A 24,401-nucleotide genomic window follows, 5' to 3' on the forward strand; every position below is an offset into this window, starting at 1 on the left:
TCTCCCCTCCTCCCGAAGCCCAAAAAAAAAAAAAAAAGAAAAAAAAAGTTGCACGAGAGAGAGGGGAGAGGACGGGCAACCCTACCTTCGGGATTGCCAGTCCTCCCTCCCCTCCTCCCGAAGCAGGGCGCGAAAAGCAGCCTTGCTCCGGGAGGAGGGGGGAGGGGACTGGCAGTATAAAGTGACTTACTTTTGCAGCCCCCCATCCGGACATCAGCGAACGCGACCGCGGCTCCCCTCTCCTGCCTCCAGCTGCTCAGGAAGATGGACGTCACGTCTTGAGCGGCCATCAGCAGAAATGGATCGCGGCTCCCCTCCCCTGCCTCCCGGCAAAGATGGATGCCTGCACGGGGGAAAGCGGCCCCTGTGCGTGCAATTGGCCGCTCAAGACGTGACGTCACGTGCCGTGACGCCAAACGTCGTGACGTCACGTCTTGAGCGGCCAATTGCATGCACAGGGGCCGCTTTCCCCCGTGCAGGCGTCCATCTTCGCCGGGAGGCAGGGGAGCCGCGATCCGTTTCTGCTGATGGCCGTCTCCTCCGGAGGGCTGCAAAAAAAAGTAAGTAGCTTGGTCGCTTCACACTGCCAATCCTCTCTCCCCTCCTCCCGGAGCAAGGCTGCTTTTCGCGCCTTGCCTCGGGAGGAGGGGAGAGGGACTGGCCATCCCGAGCTTAGGACTGCCCGTCCTCTCTCCCCTCTCTCTCTTGCAACTTTTTTTTTTTTCGCTTTTTTCGCCTTTTCCGCTTTTGTTGCTTCAGGAGGAGGGGAGAGAGGGCTGACAATCCTGAGCGTCGGAGAACTGTCCACTTCCTGGTACCTGTCATTTCAAATGTCATTTGAAATGACATTTGAAATGACAGATACCAGCGCGTCCGTGAAGCGTTAGGCCCGCGCAACCCGTTTTACTGTATAGAGCGCTATAGCTTCTAAGACGCAGCTTGCATTAGCAAGCTATTTACATACAGGATCGAGTGGTAGGTGAGTTGCACTGTGTGTGCGGCAACCGCGGGTGCGCCGGGCACTAACCCAGCAACCGCGGGTGCGCAGGGCACTAACGCAGCTCTTCCTACCGCTCGGTACTGGATTGACCTGTTTCAAAGTAAGATCCTTTAACGTCACGCGCTTTAAGGGCTCAAACAGTGACATACACATGGCCCTCAAAACCAGATTGAGGCTCCAGGAAGGACAAGGATTCCGGACGGGAGGACGAAAATGATTCACCCGCCTAAGGAAGCGCACCACATCTGGATGAGCCGCCTAGTGAACTCCACGCACTCTACCCCGAAGGCAACCCTGGGCCACTACCTGAACTCTTAGGGAATTTAAAGGACAAACCTTTAACCAGATCATCTTGTAAAAAGGCCAAGACCTCACTCACGGAGGCACAGGTTGGATCCACCTTGTGTTCCACGCACCAAGACTCAAAAACACCCCACACCCTGACATATGCAAAAAGAGTAGTAATCACAGCATCTGAATAACCCTTATTCCTTAGGCACTCCCTCTCAAAAGCTAGGCCGCTAGACGAAAGCGATGGCCCCTTCCAAACAAACGGGGGCCTTGACTGAGGAAATTTGGCAGGAGCTGAAACCGCAAGGGGCCTTCCACCGCTAGGTTGACCAGGTCTGCAAACCATGGCCGCCTCGGCCATTCCAGTGCTATAAGGATTACGTTCCAGTGATGGGCCTCTACATATCACAACATCTTGCCGATTAGCGACCACGGTGGAAACACGTACAGCAGGACATCCGACAGCCAACGGAGGACCAGAGCGTCCACCCCCTTCTGCTCCCATCTCCTAATGCTGACTGAAGAACCTCGGGGCCTTGGCACTGCGGAAAGTCACCATCAAGACCATGCAGGGCCGGTTTCACCTGCAGCATATAAGGTGAAAGGTTTCCTCCAAAAGCTCCCACTACTCGGGATCTAGTTGGTGACAGCTCAGGAAGTCCACTTGAACATTGTCCGAGCCTGCAATATGAGAAGCTGCTATCCTCTCCAGATGCATTTCCGCCCAGCTGATCAATTCCCGGGCTTCCAGAGCTACTGCTCAGCTCTTGGTGCCTCCCTGGCAATTTATGTAAGCCACGGCTATTGCATTGTCCAACAGGATCCTTACTGATCTTCCCCTCACCAGGGGGAGGAGAGCCTAGACAGCAAGTCGCACGGCTCTGGTCTCCAACCGGCGATGGACTACGAGGACTCTGTCAATGACCAATGGCCTGGATTGATCTGTTCTGACAGACTGCCCCCCAACCATAGAGGCTGGCATCTGTGGTTACCACCGTCCAAGAGGGAACTACCAGGTCTACCCCTTGGCAAAGTTTGTCCGAGGTGAGCCACCAGGAGAGATTGGACCGCACAGATTCTGTAAGCAGAAGCAGTGCTGGAACTGCTCAGAGATTGGATCCCAACAGGATAGTAAGGCTGATTAAGAGGCCTCATATGAGCAAAAGCCCATGAGTCAACTCCAGGGTGGAAGCCATCGACCCAAGAACCTGCAGGTAATCCCAGACCCTGGGCATGCGCATGGACAACAGTGAGCGAACCTGAGCTTGCAATTTGTGGATCCGCTCCTCAATGAGTGGTGGTCAGGCCAAATCCCGATGTGCAGGTAAGCCTCTATCAAGTCCAGGGATGCTAGGTACTCCCCCTTGTGGATCGCTACAATTACTGACCGCAAGGTCTCCATGCAAAATAGAGGATGGGCCAGAAGTTGCCTTCCTTCTTTGCCACTATGAAGTAGATGGAATATCTGCCTGTTCTTTGCTCTGCGGAGACACCGGCACAATGTCCCCCAGCTCGCTGAGACGACGGACGGTAGCTCGCACTGCTAGCTCCTTTTGCTGCTAAGAGCATGGGGAGATGAGAAAACGGTCCATGAGAGGCCGAGCAAATTCTAAAGCGTAACCTTAACTTATTACGTCCAAGATCCACTGGTCGGAGGTAATTGTGACCCACTCCTCGTACGTAAAAGAGCATCAGCCGACCCCCTATTGGCGGCACCAAGGAATGGACCGGCCTCGCCTCATTGGGAAGATTTTGCTCCTCCCACGCTCTAGGTGGATATGTCTCTGTCCAGCTGATGGCCACGAAAAGGTTGACTCCACGCCTGAAGCCTGGAAGAAGAACCTGAAGATCTAGATGCCCAAAATTTACGATTTCCACAGAACCGTGACCAAGATCGAAGAGAAGTTATCACTTTCGGCTTATCCTCAGGCAATCTGTGAACTTTATTATCCCCCAACGATTTGATCATCTCCTCCAATTCCTTGCCAAACAGCAGCTTGCACTTAAAGGGCAAAGAACGCAGCTGCACCTTGGAGGAGATGTCCACCGCCCAATTCCTCAACCAGATGAGCCTGCGAATGGAAACAGCAGACATCATGGTTCTAGCCGAGGTCCTCAGCAGATCGTACTATGCATCTGCCCTGTAGGCCACCACGGCTTCCAGCCGCTCCGCCTGGAGGGACTCTGCATCTGACAGGGACTTATCCATTTGGAGTTGCTGCAACCAGCGAAGGCCCGCTCTTAACATAAAACTGCTGCACATAGCAGCCCGAGCTCCCAGAGCGGAGACCTCGAATATCTTCTTGGGCTGAACTTCCAGCTTCCTATATTGAAGATCCTTGAGTGCCGCAACACCAGTCACAGGTATGGACATCTTCTTTCTAACCGCGGATACCGCAGCATCCACCTTTTGGATCCTGAGAAGGTCAAGCTCATCTTCCAGAAGCGGATATAGTTTGTCCATGGCCCTACTGACCTTCAAACCTGCTTTTGAAAAGCAGGGCACTGACCGACACGTGAAAGGAAAGGCCTTAGTTGGATCCCGGAGGCCCAACATCACTGGATCCACAGCTCCTAACTCTCCTGGGGGGCGTCAATGCCCAGCTCCTCCAGAACTGCGGGAATCATAGGGGCCAGCTCTTCCCTAAGGAACAAACGCACCACCCTGGGGTCATCTCCGTCAACCATTGGAGCATCTGACTGGGATTGCTCGGGATTCTGACACACACACTCCCACTCCATCAGCAACCACCCCTGGAGGGTCCGATGCCTGTGCATTATCCTGAGTCAAACCCTCAGCAGGTAGGGACACCATGGACCTTAAGGGACGGCTAATTTTTAAGGCCCCTCCATTCTCAGGGGCCCTGGGCCTCGTGGGGGCCGCAGTTGCAGCCCCCCTCCTCCTGCGGGCCCTTGAACTTGACAGCTCAGAAGGGAACCCCTTTCTGCCCACGGCACTTGGCTGGTCGCCTGGCTTTAAAAACCTTGTGCAATAAAAGCACAAACTCGGAGGAAATGGAGAATAAGGAACTTGAGCCCTCCCTGGGCTCTTCCTCAGAAGAAAGGTCTCCGGCCGCCGTAATGTTGAATACAGGTTGGTGTATTTAAAAACTGAATACAAAGTAGTAGAATAACTGGGTAGATGTGTTTTCATATGGTTAAACCTTTTGAATGCTTTTTAAGGTTTGATGCGATTTTGCAGTTCAAATTGTTGGAATTGTGGAAGAACGTTAGGTGGGCTGCAGAGCAGTTAAACAAAATATTGGCATGGAACCCAATGTAAATGTTATAAGGTTAGTATATTAAGATAAATAGTGGGATATCAAGGCTTATAATGAATGGGGTTTTGCAATATATATGTTGTTTTGATTATTAGGTTGGTGGCAAACTCATTGAAGCTGAGCAAGCGTAGAGAATGTGTATTGGTTGAGAATTGCGCCGGCCAATAGTTTGAACGGTGAGAACAGAAGGTATTCAAGAGGTGAGCGAGTTTCATTAAATCTTTTTGAAAACATTTTTTGAATATATCGGTGGCAACTGGGTAAGGCAAAGTATTTTAAATATTTGTTATTTAAAGCATTTTTAGATGTTCGTTCTAATGTTTTCTATTGAATATTAATAATTGCTGTTTTGTATTTCGCATAGATAACAGATTAAGAAAGTTCCGTTTATACAACAAGAACAACAAGGTTAATGAATGAATGGATGTTCCCTATAATGGTAATGAAGAAATAATAGTTCAGTAGCGATCCCCTGAGGAAACCATTGAGTGAAACGAGAGTCTCTCGTCGGGAGTTCTATCAATATCGAGAGAAAAGGGAGCTGTGTGAGGAAGCACCAAGGGAAAAATTTGGGAGTTGTATGAAGAAAACATCTAGAGTTGTGTGAGGAAATATTTAGAGAAATTTTTGGGTGCTTCTGTGTAACAAGAATTATGAGAATAAATGTTGTGGCAATTATGTAAGGAATACTAAGATATAATTAAGTAAATGTTAGGGAATTATTTGGGAATTGTATAATTATTGGATATTGGGATTAGTCACATGTATGTAATATGTATGTATGAAATAATGATGAAAATGTATGTATTTTAATGTAACAGGGATATGTGCAATATGTGGATGAATGTGGTATGAGTGGACAATGTTTAAAACTTTTAAGAGTATGTAAGTAAGCGAATAAAATTTTTTTGTTGATAATAGATACAGGTATATATTGTATATTTATTTATGATTAATATGGACCATTGGTGAAGGGAATTTTTATTGCTATGGAAAATTGGGAACATTTACATTTGTTTTTGTTAGGTAGAATCCATGCCATTAAGATGAACATCTTGCCTAGGTTTTGCTATTTTTTTTATTCAGATTGTCCCAATATCTATCCCAGTTGGGATTTTGTGAAGATTGACAAAGAAAGCTCCTCCGTTTTATCTGGAAAAGAAAACTGTGAAGGGTGGCAAGAGAGGTTCTATACCATACTAAAGGCCAGGGGGATTGGAGGTTCCTAACCTCAATCTACTTTGCTCCCTCACAACTTTAGGCGGTACTGGAATGGTATAAGTCAAAGTGTAAAATGTGGACAGTGTTGGAATGAGATATTATAGGGATTCCCTCTATGAAATATCTAGTCTGGTCTCCTTTCACTCACTCCACTCTTGATAAATGGTCAAGGTATAGAAAACAATTGACGGGGATAAACAATTCTGGCCTCACACATCCATCTTATTTAATAAATCCTTTCCTCCTAGTGAAGCAGGGCCAGCAGCATCTTTCTGGAGGGGAGTGGGCCTTGCGAGGTTGGAGCAGGTATGGGGATGGAAGATCGATATATCCATTCAAGGCAATCTGCCAACTATACCGTTAGAGGAGAAAGATAGGTTTGCTTACCTACAGATGGCATCATTCATAAGATCTAGGGGGGGATGATGGAGGCGCTTCAAAAAAAAACAAGTCAATGTTTGAAGTACTCTGCGCAGGTACGGACAAGGTCTGGAGCAAGTGATCTCTAAAATTGGAGAAATTACTTACCTGATAATTTTGTTATCCTTAGTGTAGACAGATGGACTCAGGACCAATGGGTATAGTGTACTCCTGTTAGCAGTTGGAGACGGATCAGATTTCAATCTGACGTCGGCTCCTAGTACATATACCCCTGCAGGAAGTGCAGCTCTTCAGTTTTCTCCTCGAAAAGCATTGTGGATATATGTGTGACTGACTGATTGATTAACTTAATAATATGATTAACTTAAATAACTTCATAACTTGTTAGAACGTTTAAAACATGATTAACTTGATTAACTTGAACTGGTTGATTGACTATAGCTGGAGACAGCCAGTGTACTCAACCGGAAAGCGTCGACACCCGGCAGGGTGGATGTCTTAGGTAGATGAAAACATGGCTTACCCTTGATTCATTGACAAAAAACCATGTATAACGGCAGCCAAGGGCGGGATGCTGAGTCCATCTGTCTACACTAAGGAAAACGAAATTATCAGGTAAGTAATTTCTCCATTTCCTAGCGTGTAGCAGATGGACTCAGGACCAATGGGATGTATAAAAGCTACTCCCGAACCGGTGGGAGGCTGCCCGGGGTCCATTTAGAATTGCCCTTGCAAATGCCATGTCCTCCTGAGCCTGCACATCCAGACGGTAGAATCTGGAGAAGGTATGGATGGAGGACCACGTTGCCGCCCTGCAGATCTCAGCAGGTGACAACATTCTAGTTTCTGCCCAGGATACCGCCTGGGCTCTGGTAGAATGGGCCTTGACCTGTAGAGGTGGGGATTTTCCAGCTTTTACGTAGGCCGCCTTGATGACTTCTTTGATCCAGCGGGCAATGGTTGCTCGCGAGGCCGCTTCTCCTTGCCTCTTTCCGCTGTGAAGGACGAATAGGTGGTCCGTCTTTCGTACTGGTTCCGCCATTTCCAGGTATCTGGATAGGAGTCTGCCGATGTTGAGGTGGCGTAGACTACGGGCTTCTTCCGAATTCTTCAAGCCATCCATCGTTGGTAGTGAGATGGTTTGGTTAAGGTGGAAATGTGAGACCACTTTGGGAAGGAATGAGGGCACCGTGCGTAGTTGGATGGACCCCGGGGTGAGTCTGAAGAATGGCTCACGGCAGGACAGTGCTTGTAGTTCTGAGATGCGGCGGGCCGAACACACGACCAGCAAGAACACAGTCTTTAAGGTTAACAGACGGAGGGACAGGCCTTGGAGGGGTCTGAAGACGGATCCCGCTAGGAACTCCAGGACGAGATTGAGGTTCCATAGAGGTACTGACCACTTTAGTGGTGGGCGAATGTGTTTGACTCCATTCAGGAAGCGTGATACATCTGGGTGCGAGGCTATGCTGTTGCCCTCGTTCCCGGAGCCGTAGCATGACAATGCTGCCACTTGTACCTTGATGGAGTTGAGGGACAGACCCTTCTGTAGTCCATTCTGTAAGAATTCCAGGATCACGGGGACATTGGAGGAGCGTGGCTTGACGTTGTGGTCTTCGCACCAGGCTTCAAAAACTCTCCAGATCCTTATGTACGTTAGAAATGTGGAGAACTTGCGTGCTCGGAGGAGAGTATCTATTACCGCCTCTGAGTATCCGCTCTTTTTCAGGCAGGCCCTCTCAATGGCCAGACCGTAAGAGAGAATTGAGCTGGGTCCTCGTGAAGGATCGGACCTTGCTGTAGTAGGTCTCTGTGTGGGGGCAGGGGTAATGGATTCCCTGCCAGTAGTCTTCTCATGTCTGCATACCAGGGTCTTCTTGTCCAATCTGGAGCCACCAGAAAAACTAGACCCCTGTGTCGCTGTATCTTGTGTATGATTGCTCCCAGCAAGGGTCATGGCAGGAAAGCGTATAGCAGGGTCCCCGGTGGCCAGGTCTGTACCCAGGGCATCGATCCCCTGGGACTGCGGATCTCGCCTGCGGCTGAAGTATCTGGGTACTTGACCGTTGGATCTGTTTGCTAGAAGATCCATGTCTGGGGACCCCCACCGATTCACTATCATCTGGAAGGCTGAGGACGACAACTTCCATTCTCCTGAGTTTAGACATTCCCTGCTGAGAAAGTCTGCCGTGATGTTGTCTTTCCCGGCGATGTGGACGGCGGCGATGTCCTGGAGGTTTGCTTCCGCCCATGCCATCAGGAGGTCTATTTCTAGGGACACATGTTGGCTTCTGGTCCCGCCCTGTCAGTTGATGTAGGCCACAGTCGTGGCGTTGTCCGACATCACCCTGACCGCTTTGTCGCGGAGTCTGTGTGCGAACCGCAGGCAGGCTAGTCTGACTGCCCGCGCTTCTAGACGGTTGATGTTCCATCCCGCCTCTTCTGCGTTCCACCGTCCTTGGGCGGTTAGCTCTTCGCAGTGGGCTCCCCATCCGTGTAGACTGGCATCTGTGGTGAGCAGGGTCCAGATTGGGGAGGATAGTCTTGATCCCCGGCTCATGTGGCTGGTCTGCAGCCACCACCGTAGTTGGGTCCGGATTCTGCCCTGGAGTGGTAGGCATATGGTGTAGTTCTGGGACCGTGGGCTCCACCGCGACAGAAGAGAGCGTTGTAGGGGCCTCATATGGGCTCACGCCCATGGCACCACTTCCAGTGTGGATGCCATCAGTCCGAGGACTTGCAGGTAGTCCCATGCTGTGGGACGAGGAACGCTCAGCAGGGTCTGCAGCCGTTTCCGCAGTTTTGATCTCCTTGTGGGGGTCAAGCTGACCTTGTCTTCCTTGGTGTCGAATCGGACTCTTAGGTATTCCAGCGACTGTGAGGGCTGTAGGGAGCTTTTGTTTGTGTTGACCACCCATCCTAGGCTTTCCAGTAGTGTTATCACTCTGCTGGTCGCTTGGTGGCTTTCCTCCGGTGACTTTACCCTGATCACCCAATTATCTAGGTAAGGGTGAACGAGGATTCCTTCCTTCCTCAGTGTTGCCGCCACCACTACTATTACCTTGGTGAACGTCCGGGGTGCTGTGGCTAACCCGAAGGGTAGTGCCCGGAACTGATAGTGACGATCCAGGACCTTGAAGCGTAGGTAGCGCTGGTGCTCCTGATGAATTGGGATGTGTAAGTAGGCCTCCGAAAGATCCAGGGATGTGAGGAACTCTCCTGGTTGTATTGCACGTATGACGGATCGTAGAGTTTCCATGCGGAAGCGGGGGATCCTTAGGTGGCGGTTGACTGACTTGAGGTCCAGGATATGTCTGAATGTACCCTCTTTTCTTGGGTACGACGAAGTAGATGGAGTAATGTCCAGTATTCATTTCCTGTGTAGGCACCGGGGTTATGGCCTCGAGGGCCAGTAGTCTGAATAGAGTATCTTCCACTGCCACTCTCTTGAGGAGGTCGTGACAGGGGGATTCCACGAACCTGTCCGGAGGGGTTCAAAGGAAATCCAGGTAGTACCCCTCCCGGATGATGGCTAGGACCCATCTGCGGTAGAATAGGGCTAGCCTGCCCCCTATGGCTTCTTCCCTTGGATGGGTCGGCTGATTCTCATTGTGGGGCGCGGCTGGGCCTGTCCCCGAGCTGGCTCCTCTCTTGTTGTGCTTGGTCCAAAAGGACTGGTTCCTGCCTGTAGGGCGAGGTGCTTGATAGTTGCTCTTGTAAGGGTTGAAGCACTGCGAGCTTCTGCACCTGGCGGACCTGTGGAAGGGACGCTGGTTTCTCTTCGTCTTGTCTTCCGGCAGGGGTGGCAATGGGGAGTCGCCCTATTTGTTGGCCAGTTTCTCTAGTTCGCTGCCGAACAGGAGGGATACTTTGAAGGGCATCCTCGTGAGGCGCATCTTGGAAGAGGCGTCAGCCGACCAACTTCGAAGCCAGAGTTGTCTCCTGGCCGCCACTGCGGACGACACTCCTCTAGCTGCTGTGCGCACTAGATCGGAGGCAGCGTCAGTGAGGAATGATACTGCTGGTTCCATGTCTTCTCCCAGAGTGTTGTTCCTGGCTTGTGATAGGCAGGCACGTGTCACCACGGTGCAGCAGGCTGCAATCTGCAGTGACATGGTTGCAACTTCAAATGACTGTTTTAGGATGGCTTCCAGGTGCCGGTCATGTGCATCCTTGAGCGCTGCTCCTCCCTCCACTGGGATGGTAGTGTGCTTGGCGACCGCGCAGACTATGGCGTCCACTCTAGGGCATGCCAGAAGCTCCTTGGTCGCTGGGTCCAGGGGGTACATGGCTGACAAGGCTCATCCCCCTTTGAATGTGGACTCCGGGGCATTCCATTCCAATTAGCTGTTGTGCCGCCTGTAAGACAGGAAAATGGCGAGACGTCTGGCGAAGCCCTCCAGCAGGGGGTTCGTTCTAGGTTCCCCCGAGGTGCCTTGGCCCAGGATAGCGAGTTCCGTTAGACATTGGGATACGAGGTCCGGGAGCTCGTCCTTTGTGAAGAAGCGGTTCATGGTTCGGTGTAGCTCTGTCCCCGAGGGAAGTTCCCCGTCCTCCAGGGGTTCAACTTCCTCTTCGGAGAAATCCGTGTCCCCGTAGGTGGGGCTTCTGGGTGGTGGGAGCCTGTGCCTAGGCCTCGAGGGTCCTGGGGCATGAGGGTCCTCCGGTGAAGCATGTGGCTGATCAGCCAGAGGTGCAGTTTGCATCTTGACAAAGGCGTGAATCCCCTTGAATAACTCCACCCAAGATATCGACGCTGGGTCTAAGTTGAGGGGCGCAGGTTCTCTGGGGGTCCCCGTCTGTGGGGGGGACCCACTGGGGCCTGCTAGGTCCGGGGTACCCCCTGAGGAGCTAGCACTGGGCCCTGGGTGGGACTGGCCCTGACCTGGATCTCCCAGGGCCTCCTCACGGTGTGCGCACAGGGCGTCGGCCTCCTTGCTCTGTGCAGCTCTGATGTGGCATGCAGGGCAGAGGCCTTGAGCTTTTATTCCTGTTTCTGGAGGTGCCATGTCTGTGGACGCGTAAGCGCGCCTGAGATGTGCACGCAGATATGCGCCTAGCCGTAGATATGCGCCCGGCTCTGTGCGTGCAACTTATGCGCACAAGGATTTTTGTGCGCTTGGCTCGATTTGTGCGCTCCGATCGAACGACGGGCGGCGCGGCGACTAGGGCCAAGATGGCGACGGCGAGCATACGGGTAATATGGCGACCTCCTCGGAGGGTCTCCACGTGGGCAGACCCTTGGAAATAGCCGGGGCCTGGCCCTGCTAGGGGCCTCGGAAACCGGATTCAAACAGCATATTTCCACCCTACCTTGTCTTCGGCGCTTCCCAGTTTCGTTCTGGGCGGCCTCCGGCTGCAGGGGGAGAGGGCCAATACCTTCACCGCCACGCTCGAGGGGTGCACCCGCTGCCTCTCAGTCGCGCCCGAGGATCGGGGGCTAGGTCCTCGCTGCGATTCGGCTGCCGGACCGAGGCTCACCTCCGAGGGACCACGGAAATCACCTCGGGAATCTCAACTGGGGGAGGGACCCGAGGGTATCACCGCAGGAGAGCGGGACTCATCTTCAGGTAGGTTTTCCCCTTTAATTTTGGTTTTCTTTGGATTTGTTCAAATGCTGCGAGAGCGTGCAGATAGTCCCTAACTGCTATGGAGACGGAAAATACTGAAGAGCTGCACTTCCTGCAGGGGTACATGTACTAGGGGCTGACGTCAGATTGAAATCTGATCCGTCTCCAACTGCTATCAGGAGTACACTATATCCATTGGTCCTGAGTCCATCTGCTACACGCTAGGAAAATATACGTTATTACTTAGTGAGATGAGTAAAACGCCTAAATGTGCTAGCTTGGAAAAAGGATATGCAAATACAATTCGAGGACACAGACTGGAACTTGAGCTACCAAATGATGGGAAGGAATTCAGTTTTGTCACTAATGGTAGAGGATGGTTTTAAATTACTGCACAGGTGGTATCTTATTCCGGCCAAGATGTTTTTGGGGACATTGGACCAGTGCTGGTGACATTGTAAGGAGAGGGGACATTTTTACCATTTATGGTGGGAGGGTATTAAAGTGATTAGCTACTGGAATAAGGTCTTGGATCTCGTTTTTTACATCACAGGGTGTAGGATTGCAAGGAATCCTAGGTTGTTGCTGATCACTATGGATATTCAACCAATAGATGAACAGTCGTGCCACCTGATTCAATATATTATGGCAGCAATATGTGACCTGGTAGTTTGGTGGCGTAAACTCAACGAGCCATAGAAAATTAATGTTCAAGTTAATTGTATAAACTGACAACTTGCCTGCATGATCGCTCCCCAAGGTTTGAAAAACACATAGGCAAGGTATATTTGATGGAAAGAGGTTCAAAGCTTGGGTTCTGGAGGTTAACTAAATGAGAGCGCACGGGTTATTGGAGGATATGGAACAGGTAATTTTGAAGGAAGGGAGAGGAAAAGAGGGGAACTATGCTCCATGTGAGGGTTAGGATGCATATCTTTAGGAATTATCAATGGGGGAAGGGGTGTAGAGGAAGAGTGAAAGGAGAAAATGTGTGGATAATGGTAATTTTATCATCTGCTTCAGTGAATGCTATTGATGAAAGTAGGACGCTTTCTGTGAGATGTGCTACCAAGGGAAGGTACTCAAGTGGTTTCTGATTGCACTATTGTTAATGTAAGCTTGAATGTTTATATTTTGCATATTCTGCTAATAAACATTAAATTAAAAAAAAAATAGCATATATCACCCACTGTTGCTTCAACTTGTGCTGCCAGGCCCCACTCTCCTCAATGGCCATGCTGCGTGCATTTTAGGGAGCTCTGGCATTTGTTCGGGCACACTTGTCATACACAGCCTGTTACAGCAGGCTGTGTCGAAGACTGGAAGGGAGCATATGCAGGAGCCATAAATCCTCTTCCCATAGCCACTCCACTATTCCCCAACAATAAACATAGCACCAAGCTCATTACATACAAACTCAAGGAAGGGAAACAGTGTTGTAATTTTGTTAGTTTGTGTGTGCAAACCTCTGTACATGCTTTGTAAGCTACTATTGCTACAGTGGCTCCTACTTAATTTCTCTCGCTTTACAAAACTGCAAAATGATTTTCTACATTTACAGAGGATAGTAGTTAGAAATGGAGAAATTACTTACCTGATAATTTTGTTTTCCTTAGTGTAGACAGGACTCAGGACCAGTGGGTATTGTGCTCTTCTGCTAGCAGATGAGAGACGGAGTCAGATTTCAAAGCTGACCTCACCCTAGATTCACCTCTGCAGTAACCTCAGCAATTCAGTATTCTCTTTGAAAAGCCATTGTGGATATATCTTTGCTTAAATAACTTGATTAAACTTGAGTAAAACTTGAACTGGTTCAACTAATTTCCAAACTGGAGACCGCCAGTGCACTCAACTAATTAACGCCGACACCGGACTAACTGTGGGTGTTGAACTAGGGGTAGGCCACGGCCTACCAGTATTTGCTTAATCTCGAGGTTTGTTATCAGAGGTTCCCCTTTTCCAGGGCAGCCATGGGCAGGATGCTGAGTCCATCTGTCTACACTAAGTAAAACAAAAATATTAGGTAAGTAATTTCTCCATTTCCTAGCGTGTAGCCAGATGGACTCAGGACCAGTGGGATGTACAAAAGCTACTCCCGGACAGGGTGGGAGGCTGCCCGTGGCCCACTTAATACTGCCTTTGCGAAGGCTGCATCTTCCCGGGCCTGAACATCCAGGCGGTAGAACCTGGAGAAGATGTGTAGGGAGGACCACGTCGCCGCTCTACAGATCTCGGCAGGCGACAGCAGCTTGGTTTCTGCCCAGGAGACTGCCGGGGCCCTCATAAAATGAGCCTTAACCTGTAGAGGTAAGGGCTTTCCTGCCTCTATGTAGGCTGCCTTGATTTCTTTGATCCAGCGGGCTATGGTCGCCCGCGAGGCTGCTTCTCCTTGTTTCTTCCCACTGTGAAGAACGAATAAGCGATCCGTTTTGCGCACCGGTTCCGATCTTTCCAGGTATCGCACCAGGAGTCTGACGACATTCAGGTGGCGAAGAAGGCGTGAGTCTTCCGAGTCCTTATGTTCATCCAGAGCTGGCAGCGAGATGCTTTGATTCAAGTGAAACTCGGAAACCACTTTCGGAAGGAAGGAGGGGACAGTGCGCAGTTGTATGGTTCCAGGTGTGAAACTGAGGAACGGTTCCCGTCAGGATAAAGCCTGTAGTTCGGCGATGCGACAAGCTGAACATATTGCCACCAGGAATGCCGTCTTCAATGTTAAGAGGTGAAGTGACAGACCGTGTGTTGGTCTGAAGGAAGCCCCAGCTAGGAAGTCTAATACTAGATTGAGATTCCATAGAGGCACCGGCCACTTTAGGGGTGGTCAGAGTTGTTTAACCCCTTTCAGGAAGCGGGACAAGTCAGGATGGGTTGATAGCCGGATACCGTCCACTTCTGCTCTGAAGCAGGTCAGTGCGACTACTTGGACCTTAAGGGAGTTGAGTGACAACTCCCTTCTTCATACCATCCTGTAGAAACTCCAGAATCATGGGAATCTTGGCTGTCCGCGGGAGAATCCCGCAGTCCTCACACCAGGCTTCAAATACTCTCCAGATCCATATGTATGACAGGAATATGGAGAACTTGCGCGCTTGGAGTAGGGTGTCAATCATGGCCTTTGAGTAACCGTGCTTCTTCAGGTGAGTCCTCTCAAGGGCCAGACTATAAGAGAGAATCGAGACAGATCTTCGTGGAGAATTTGGCCCTGCCGGAGAAGGTCCCTGTGTGGAGGTAGGCACAGAGGGTTCCCCGCAAGGAGTCTTTGCATGTCTGCGTACCATGGTAGTCTTGACCAATCCGGGGCCACTAGTAGAACTAGTCCCCTGTGATGTTCTATCTTGCGGATGACTCTGCCCAGTGGCCATGGGGGGGGGGGGGGGGGGGGGGGAGACAAACAAGTAAGTCTTCCTCTGGCCAGGTCTGGACGAGAGTGTCGATTGCTTGGGAATGCGGCTCTCGTCTGCAGCTGAAGAACCTGAGGACTTGGGCACTGAGACAGATGGCCAGTAGGTCCATGGCTGGGAGGCCTCAGCGATTTACTATCAGTTGGAAGGCTGTGGTCAACAGCATCCATTCCCCCAGGTCCAGGCTCTCTCTGCTGAGGAAGACTGCTGAGACGTTGTCTTTTCCTGCGATGTGGGAGGCCAAGTATGTTTATCCCCGCCCATGCCATGAGAGGGTCTATCTCCAGAGACACCTGGTGGCTCTTGGTTCCTCCCTGGTGGCTGATGTTGGACAACGCGACAACGGTTCCTTACAATACTCAAATTGCTTTGCCTCAGAGTCTGTGGCTGAATTGCAGGCATGCTAGTCTGACTGCTCGAGCTTCCAGGCGGTTTACATAGAAACATAGAAATGACAGCATAAAAAGACCAATCGGCCCATCTAGTCTGCCCAGCAAGCTACAACTTATTTTCCTATACTTATCTGTTTCACCAACCACCAACTTCAGGGCTCTTGTTGGTAACTGTTTGATTCAAATTTTCATGCAGAGAGTAATGTTGGAGTTGCATCAAAGGTGAGCATCAGGCTTATGGTTAAGGGTTGTAACTGCCGCATCAAGCAAGCTACACTGATGCTTGTTCACCCAAACTGCACAGATCGATGCCTTGTTGGATGATGTCTGAATGCAAATTCTGTTTTCCTCACTTCCCCCTACCGTTGAAGCAGACAGCAATGCTGTATATGCTTTCAAAGTGATGTATCAGGCTTAATTGGTTTAGGGTATAACCGCCGTAATAAGCAGCTACCCCCACGATTGTTTACCCGCCGTGACCTCGGACGTCCAGCCGGGCGCTCAGGTCACAGCGTACGTTCATATACCCTCGCCAGCGGGGGCTGCTGGAAGTCGCCTCTCATGGGGAGCGCCCGATCCGCCCCAGGCTGCTGAAGCCGCTCTCGCTCTCGCCGCCGGCTGCCCCCGGGAGGAGGGGAGAAAGGACTGAGGCTGCTCCGGAGACCGGCACCCATGGACGCGGCCAGGGCAGGTGAGCGGGGGCAAGTTTGCCCGATCCTATTGAGTGCAGATTTTATCAAGCACAACAATGCTCCACCACCCTGGGTTTGAAAGTTATTTTTCAGAATACTGTTCGCATTGCAGTGGAAAGGAGAATGCATTGACATAGCGGAGAGAGGAACTGGGACGCTTAAAAAAATCTTTCGTCCTTCCAGTGATGGGATTAGTCGCGATCTGAAGAGTGGCTTTCCCAGTGCGTTGGATTTTAGGTTGGGCAGGCAAGAGTTTAGGTTATGCTTGGAAACAACAGGTCCTTCCTTCCTGCTCCGGAGCTTCAGCGCGCCCGTACAGGAGACCGGCACCCATGGACGCGACCAGGGCAGGTGAGCGGGGGCTAGGGGAAAGTTTGCCCGATCCTGGCTCCTCTAAAGGTCTTGTCCCGGGGGGGGTCGTTTGCCCATGAAATTTCGTGTCTCTGACCTGATGCTCCACACTAACGCAGGGGTAAGTGTAGGCGGTAAATTAGCAGGTTAAACACGCGGCAAAACTGCAGGTTAAAAAGGCGATTATCGGAGCACACGTTACTGTATGGGAGGGAATAGCTAATCCGATCGTTTACATATCATATACATGCCACGGGCGGAAAGGGTTACCCATTGATTTAAAGAAGCAGTAAGGATGGGGTAAAAGGGATAGTGAATCGCGGGTTGGACTTACACGGCCAAATTGTGGGTACAAAGCCAGTTAGAAGCAGGGTAACCGCGGCCGCGCTTTACTGTATCGGCCTGCCAGATTGGGAAGTTCAGTCCTTGTTGATTGTTGCCTGAATGTAAATCCTCTTTTCTACTTTATTCCTCCTGCCGCAGAAGCAGAGAGCAGCACTGTATATGTATTCAAAGTGATGTATCAGGCTTAATTGGTTTAGGGTAGTAACCGCCGTAATAAGCAAGCTATCCCCACGTTTATTTATTTACCCAGATTGTGTTTATGTTCCATTCCGCCTCTTCCTTGTTCCATTGTCCCTGGGCCATCAGTTCCTGACAGTGGGCTCCCCACCCTCGCAGGCTCGCATCTGTGGTGAGCAAGATCCAGTTCGGTGGGGATAGGCTTACTCCTCTGCTTAGGTGGTCTTCCAGTAGCCACCAGTGGCTACTGGAAGACCTCTGCTGGTAGTTGGAGGAGAATTGAGTAGTCCTGGGACAGTGGGTTCCATCGTGACAGTAAGGAGTGCTGAACAGTCGCATATGGGCCCCTTGCCCAAGTGACGACTTCCAGGGTTGATGCCATGACGCCGAGGACTTGAAGATAGTCCCATACCTTGGGGTGTGCATTGGTCATCAATCGTCATAATTGTTCCATCAGTTTCCTTCTCCTCAGGGGGAGGGAGGAAGACTTTGTTCTGTTTGGTGTTGAAACAGGCCCCCAGGTATTCTAGAGATTGAGAGGGCTGCAGACCGTTCTTGCCTATGTTCACGACCCAACCAAGTTCCTGCAGTAGGCTGTGATTCTGCTGGTCACCTGCTGGCTCTCTTCCGAAGACTTTGCCCTGATTAGCCAATCGTCCAGGTAAGGGTGTATCAACATCCCTTCCTTCCTCAGTGCTGCCGCCATGACCACCATGATTTTGGTGAAGGTTCTGGGGGCGGTTGCTAGGCCAAAGGGTAGTGCTTGGAACTGGTAATGGTGACCCAGAATCACAAAGCACAGGAAGCACTGGTGATCCTGATGGACTGGGATGTGAAGGTAGACTTCGGAAAGGTCCAGGGAGGTTAGAAACTCTCCCGGTTGTACTGCCATTATTATGGAGTGAAGAGTTTCCACGCGGAAGTATAGAACCCGCAGATGACGGTTGACGTTCTTCAGGTCCAAGATAGGCCGAAAAGATCCTTCCTTCTTGGGAACGATAAAATAGATGGAATAGCGCCCCGTATTTTGTTGGGCATGGGAACCAGAGTTATTGCCTTCAGACTGAGTAGTCTTGTTAGATTGGTTTCTACTGCCAGTCTCTTCGAATGGGAGTGGCAGAGTGACATCATAAATTTGTCTCAAGGGATGCTGCAGAACTCCAGAGAGTAACCTTCTCAAATGATGTTTAGAACCCATTTGTCCGACGTTATCTCAACCCATCTTTGGTAGACGAGGGCAAGTCGACCCCCTATATCCTCTTCCTGTGGATGGGTCGGCCCATTCTCATTGTGGAGCACAGCTGGAGCCTGCCCCCAGGCCTGCTCCCTCTTGGTCTTTCTGTTCTGAAAGGGCTGGGACCATCCGGAGGGACAAGGTGCCTGGAACTGTGAGTTCCTGTAGGGTCTAAAGCGCTGCAATCTTCTGCCCTTGGTTCTTCTGTGGGAGGGACGCTGAGATCTTTTACTCCTATCTTCCGGTAGCCAAGGCACTGGGGATTCACCCCATTTGCTGGCTAACTTCTCCAATTCGCTTCCGAACAAGAGAGATCCTTTAAAGGCATTCTTATGAGATTTGCTTTAGAATTCGCGTCCGCAGACCAATTCTGTAGCCATAGTTGTCTCTTCTGGCTGCCACTACCGAGGCAACGCCCCTGGCTGAGGTGCGTGCCAGGTCTGAGCTTGCATCTGTGAGGAAGGCTGCTGAGGGCTCCATCGTCTCACCGGTATATGTTCCACATTTATTTGTCTCTCGAGAGAGGAGCAAGTAGGAATGTGCCACCAGTGCGCAGCAGGAAGCAATCTGCAGTGTCATTGCTGTTGCGTCGAAAGCCTGCTTAAGGATGGATTCCAATCGTCTATCCTGAGTATCCTTCAATGCAGCCCCTCCCTCAACGAGCATCGCTGTTCACTTTGAGACGGCACAGACCATAGCATCCACTTTCGGGAAGCGCAGGCATTCCTTGGTCACTGGTTCTAGAGGGTATAGAGTTTCCAAGGCCTGACCCCCTTTGAAGCTGGCCTCTGGGGCATCCCATTCCAGGTCAATCAGTTCCTGGATGGCTTCCATCATTGGAAAGTAGCATGAGGCCTTACGAAGGGACACAAAGATGGGGTTCTTCTTTGGTCTCGCCATAGGGTCCGTGCCAGGAATACCCAGTGTCTTCAGAGTCTGGGAAACAAGGGCCTTGTGGAAGAAGCAAAGCATGGTTCAGTATAGTTCCATTCCTGGAGGGATTTCTCCTTCTTCCAGGGAGTCACTCATCATCTGGGGTGTCTGGGTCCCTGTTAGGGAAGTTCTTGGTTAGGCGAGGCATGTCTCGAGGCATCCGAGCAGGGCCGGGAGGATCTTGGGCATCCGAGCAGGGCCGGGAGGATCTTGTGCTTCCGGCAGGGGTTGAGCCTGGGACGCAGCTGGGGCTGATTGCGCCTGAACGAAGGCTTGCAGCCCTTGGAAAAATTCCAACCAGGAGAAGGTCCCTGGGTCCATGTTAATCCCAGGGGGAATTGGAGTAGGGGCCCCAGAGGTGCCCTCCTGTGGGGAAGCCATCTTGGAGATGCAAAGGCCCGGGGAGCTATCTTCAATAGTTCCGGAATCATCTCCCAACAGTAAGGGACCAGGCTTTGGTTCCCCCTGGGCTTCTTCGCAAAGTTGACACAGGCAGGACTCCAATTCAGGCTGCGTGGCTCTTATGTGGCAGGCTGTGCAAAGAGAGTGCCTTCTGGCCTATTGGGCACCGATGCCATTGTTTCTATGTGTTTGTGCGCACGCAGTTGTAAACGTGGCTGTGCGTGTAGTTATGCGCACGGGTGCACTCAGTTGTGCGCGCCGCTGTGCGCACTTCTGTATTGGACGCACGCAAGTTAGGCACATCGGCCGCCTGGCCTGCAACGCACTTACCACTGACAACAAGGGAAGATGGCGCCGACGACCCCCACGCGTAGGATAGTGTCCCCCCGAGGGTCTCCACATGTGGACCCTTGCACCGGATCAGGGCCTAGCCTAACCAAGGCTGCTCAACCCGATCGGAGCTCCCTTCTAACCTCACCGGGACGGATTCGGTACAGCAATCCGAGCTGTGGAGACTGGAGGCCTGAATTTAAAGATTTTTTTCTTACCTGGTCTCGGCACTTACCGATCGTGTGCCGGACGGTCTCCAGCTGCAGGGGGGAGAGGGAATTACCTTCACCACCGCGCTCGTTTCTGCACCCGCTGCCTTTCAGCCACACTGGGGGGGCTAAGGGACCCTTAGGTATCGCCGTAAGAGAGCGGGGCTCGATCTTCCTTAAGGTAAATTTTGTTTCTTCTTTGCTGTAATTCTTAACACTATTCTAGTGTGTGGGATCGTATCCGCATCTGCTAGGAGACAGAGAGATACTGAAGAGCTGAGGTTACTGCAGGGGTATATCTAGAGTGACGTCAGCTTTGAAATCTGACTCCATCTCCCATCTGCTAGCAGAAGAGCACATAACCCATTGGTCCTGAGTCCATCTGGCTACACGCTAAGAAAAGTGCACTTAATAAATTATGTATTGTTCTTATAACACATTTGTATATTCAGTCAGGTGCAATTAAAAGTGCATGTCCAGTATCATATTAGATTTGTACTGTGCTTCTTTTTATTTTCTGTACTGCCTCCTAAGGCTAACTCTGGGGTCATTTTAATTCTATAAGCTCAGTGAATATGATAAACTGTTTAATTTCAAAGGTCAGAGAACTATAACCACTTAATTTATGGTGGACATCCTGAAACCAGTATGGTTTCTCTGCAATAAGAGCTGCTCTCACTTCTAGTATAATCTGTTTGCAGACAGCAAAAAACAGAAAGTTGCCATACCTGGAAACTCTTGGCTCTTCCACGTAGGTGCTCTTGGCAGTCTGTGAACATGGTTCGGCTATCTTTACTGCTGAAGCCTCAGTTCTAGGAGTCTGATCAGAAGCTCCTGAAAGCATGGATGACTCTGCATTGTTCTTAAAGATTGATTCTACAGCTCCATGCTCAACGGTCACAAGAGAAGGCTGGGAAATTGAGGCTTGTTTAGGATCAGGTGCTGCACTTTCTTGCCGGGAAGCAGGTAGGATTGCAGAGGAGCTCAGAGATTTAAGTACAGAGGCACCAGAGAGGGAAGCTGTAGGTGCTGTGGCTGTCTCAGCTGCCTGGGAATCTTGTGTACTGAAAGTTGATGATACACATTCACTAGTAGTTGGAGGGACAAAAGGTGCAGCAGGTAACAGAGCTGGAGTTGTAACTGGAGGACCAACTACAGTTGCAGGTGGAGTTGCAGCTGTGGTAACTGGAGGTGACAAAGCAGCATCAGGGGGTGCAGGTGGAAGAGTAGTAGATAATGCTGGAGGAACTGGTGGAGGCAACGCTGGCGGAATTGGTGGAGGCAACGCTGGCGGAATTGGTGGAGGCATTAAGGATGGCACAGAGTATGGAATAAATGGAGGCATAACTGTTATGCCACCAGTATATGGACTACTTATATACTGGTGCTGCATTTTGCTCAAAGAGCTCACTTTTTCTTGCAAATGGGACTGAGTAGCTTTCATCTGTTCCTGCCAGGTCTTCCATTGCTTTTCAGACTCTTTGAGTTGGTCCTTGTGTGGATAGCTCTGAATCTGCTCTTGCAATTGTTTAAACTCACTTTCCCACTGCTGATAAACTGGAAGGAATTGCTGTTGCTGCATTTGATAGTGTCTTAACTGTATGTCCACTGATGATGTCTAAAAGGAAAGAAAGTTTCCATGATCAAATAGGAAGAAGTGACAGCAGAATGTCTGCAGAAAACAGACTTGCTTACCCGTAACAGATGCTCTCCGAGGACAAGCAGGATATTAGTCCTCACATCATCAGATGGAGCCCTGATGTGGAAAGCTTATGTCAAAGTTTCTAGAACTTTGCCTCGGCACACTGAGCATGCCCCCAGCATGCCCTATACCAAGCTTTCACATGGGGCCCCCTCTTCAGTCTCATAACATAGAATTACGATTAAAATTTAGAAATAGGAGAAACCCAACTCCATGGGGTGGTGGGTTCTAGAAAGCCTTCCACTAGAAAGTCCTATGGACTGAAGTGGAGGAGGTTTTCCGTGTGGTGTGAGCACCACACGGAAAACCTCCTCCACATTTTTATGAGGACTAACATCCTCATAAAAAAAATGTGGAGGAGGAAAACCTCCTCCACATTTTTATGAGGACTAACATCCAGCTGTCCTCTGAGAATACCTCTTACAGGTAAGCAACTCTGCTTTCTCCAAGCAGGATGCTAGTCCCCACATATAGGTGAATCCCTAGCTACAGGCTGCTCCCCAACAGACACCTAATTAAGTGCTAATGGGCACAACACCACTGGTGCTGTCGGTAACAGAGGAAGTGACAGCCTGAACCCAAACAGGCCCTAGGTAGGGAGATTTGGGTTCTACACCTTAAAGAGGTTCTGAAGGATAGACTGGTCGAACCTAATGTCACGTTGGCCATCCCTATCCAGACAGTAATGGGATGTGAGTATGTGGCGAGAACTGCATGTCACAGCCTTGCAGATCTCCTCCATGGGAACTGCTAACAAGTGGCCACCAATGCTGCCATGGCTCTGACAGAATGAGCCTTGACATAACACCAAAGATGCAGTACCACCTGAGCATAACAGGAGATGCAATCTGCTAGCCAACTGGACAGTGTCTGTTTGGCAACAGTAACGCCAAACCTATTCTTATCAAAAGAAACAAAAAATTGGGTGAAATATCTCTGGGCTTCAGTCTGCTCCAGATAGAAGGCTGAGGCTCACTTTCAGTACAACCTGTGCAGTGCTCGTTCGCTTTGGTTAGAACTGGGCATGGGAAAGAAAACTGGTAGGATGATGGACTGGTTGAGATGGAAATCCATCACCACCTTAGGCAGGAACTTAGGATGCGTACGCAAGACCACCCTGTCATGATAAAATTTAGTATAAGGTGGATAAGTCACTAAGGCCTGGAACTCGCTGACCCTGCACGCTAAAGTGACCACCACCAAAAATATGACCTTCCAGGTCAGTTACTTCAGGTCAGAGGTGCACAGCAGCTCAAAAGGAGCTTTCATCTGCTGAGCACCTCCATGTTGAGGTCCAAGACACAGCAGGAGGCCTTGGAGAGGCTTCAACTGAAGCAGGACCCGCATGAAACATATTACTATAGGCTGTACAGAGATAGGCGTACCATCTACATCATGGTGGTAGGCAACAATTGCACTCAGATGAACTCTAAAGGAGATGATTTTCAAGCCAGCCTCCGATATGTGTAGAAGGAATTGAGCAGTTTGTGTGTGTGGCAGGATAATGGATCTAGTGCCTTCTGCTCACACCACACGGAAAACCTCCTCCACTTCAGTCCATAGGACTTTCTAGTGGAAGGCTTTCTAGAACCCACCAGGACCCAAGAGACATCCTCTGGGAGACCAAGTGGTTGCAGGACTAACCTCTCAACATCCAGGATGGGAGCAACAGGGCCTGGAGATTGGGACTTCGTAACCTGCCTCGATCCTGCATGATGAGATCTGGGGAAGTCCCCAGACTGATCGGTTTCCGGATGGACAACTCCCGCAGGAGTGGAAACCAGATCTGTCTCGGCCAATAAGGGACTATGAGATCATAGTCCCCCTGTCCTCAAAGCTTCAAGACAGTCTTTGCCACTAAAGGAATTGGAGGATAGGCGTGCACTTGACCCTTCCCCCAATGACGGGCACAGATGTCCTTGGCTGTTTTGCAGTCTTTCCTGTACAGGGAGCAGAACCGAGGCACCTGTCAGTTGCAAGAGGATGCGAAGAGATACACGTCCGGGCTCCCCCAGAGAAGGAATATCCAATTCGCAACCCCCTGGGGTCCAGGGACCAATCTGTCCTTTGCCATGTTCTCTGCCCTGGCCAAGTACATGACCCTGAGCACATCCCATGGGACATGGCTCGTGACCAGATCTGGATCACTTCCTGACCAAGGAGGTACAATCCCATATCTCCCTGCTTGCTGACATACCACAACACCACTTGGTAGTCTGTTTGGATCAGAACAACTTTGGTGGACAACTGATCTCTGAAAGCCCATAGAGCATACCTGATCGGCCAAAGCTCCAGGAAGTTGATATGACAACAGCTTTCCTGAGCAGACCATACACCCTGGGTGCTGAGCCCATCTACATGAGCCCCTAAGCCCAGGGTGGATGCATCCATGGTTAGGACAATTTGAGTAAGAGAACTTCAAAAAGAGATCCCCCATTCCAAATTTGAAAGTACCCACCACCGAGACAAAGAGTCCCGGAGGGGGCGAG

The 24,401-nt window shown here is 50.5% G+C and overlaps 1 protein-coding gene across 3 annotated transcripts in view; it reads right to left on the reverse strand.

Moving 5' to 3' along the window:
* Window positions 1–24,401, reverse strand: part of YLPM1 (YLP motif containing 1) — a 443,744-nt gene that overhangs the window by 346,128 nt on the left and 73,215 nt on the right. For all 3 annotated transcript variants that reach the window (XR_003856278.1, XM_029598421.1, XM_029598422.1), the window contains exon 4: window positions 20,939–21,828. Coding sequence is in view for 2 of the 3 variants with exons in the window: in XM_029598421.1 (XP_029454281.1) it covers window positions 20,939–21,828 (890 nt within the window). In the remaining variant the exon portion in view is untranslated. The remainder of the gene's footprint in view (window positions 1–20,938; window positions 21,829–24,401) is intronic.

Source organism: Rhinatrema bivittatum, chromosome 4 (genome assembly GCF_901001135.1).
Source record: "Rhinatrema bivittatum chromosome 4, aRhiBiv1.1, whole genome shotgun sequence".
In the NCBI taxonomy this organism is placed as follows: Eukaryota; Metazoa; Chordata; class Amphibia; order Gymnophiona; family Rhinatrematidae; genus Rhinatrema; species Rhinatrema bivittatum.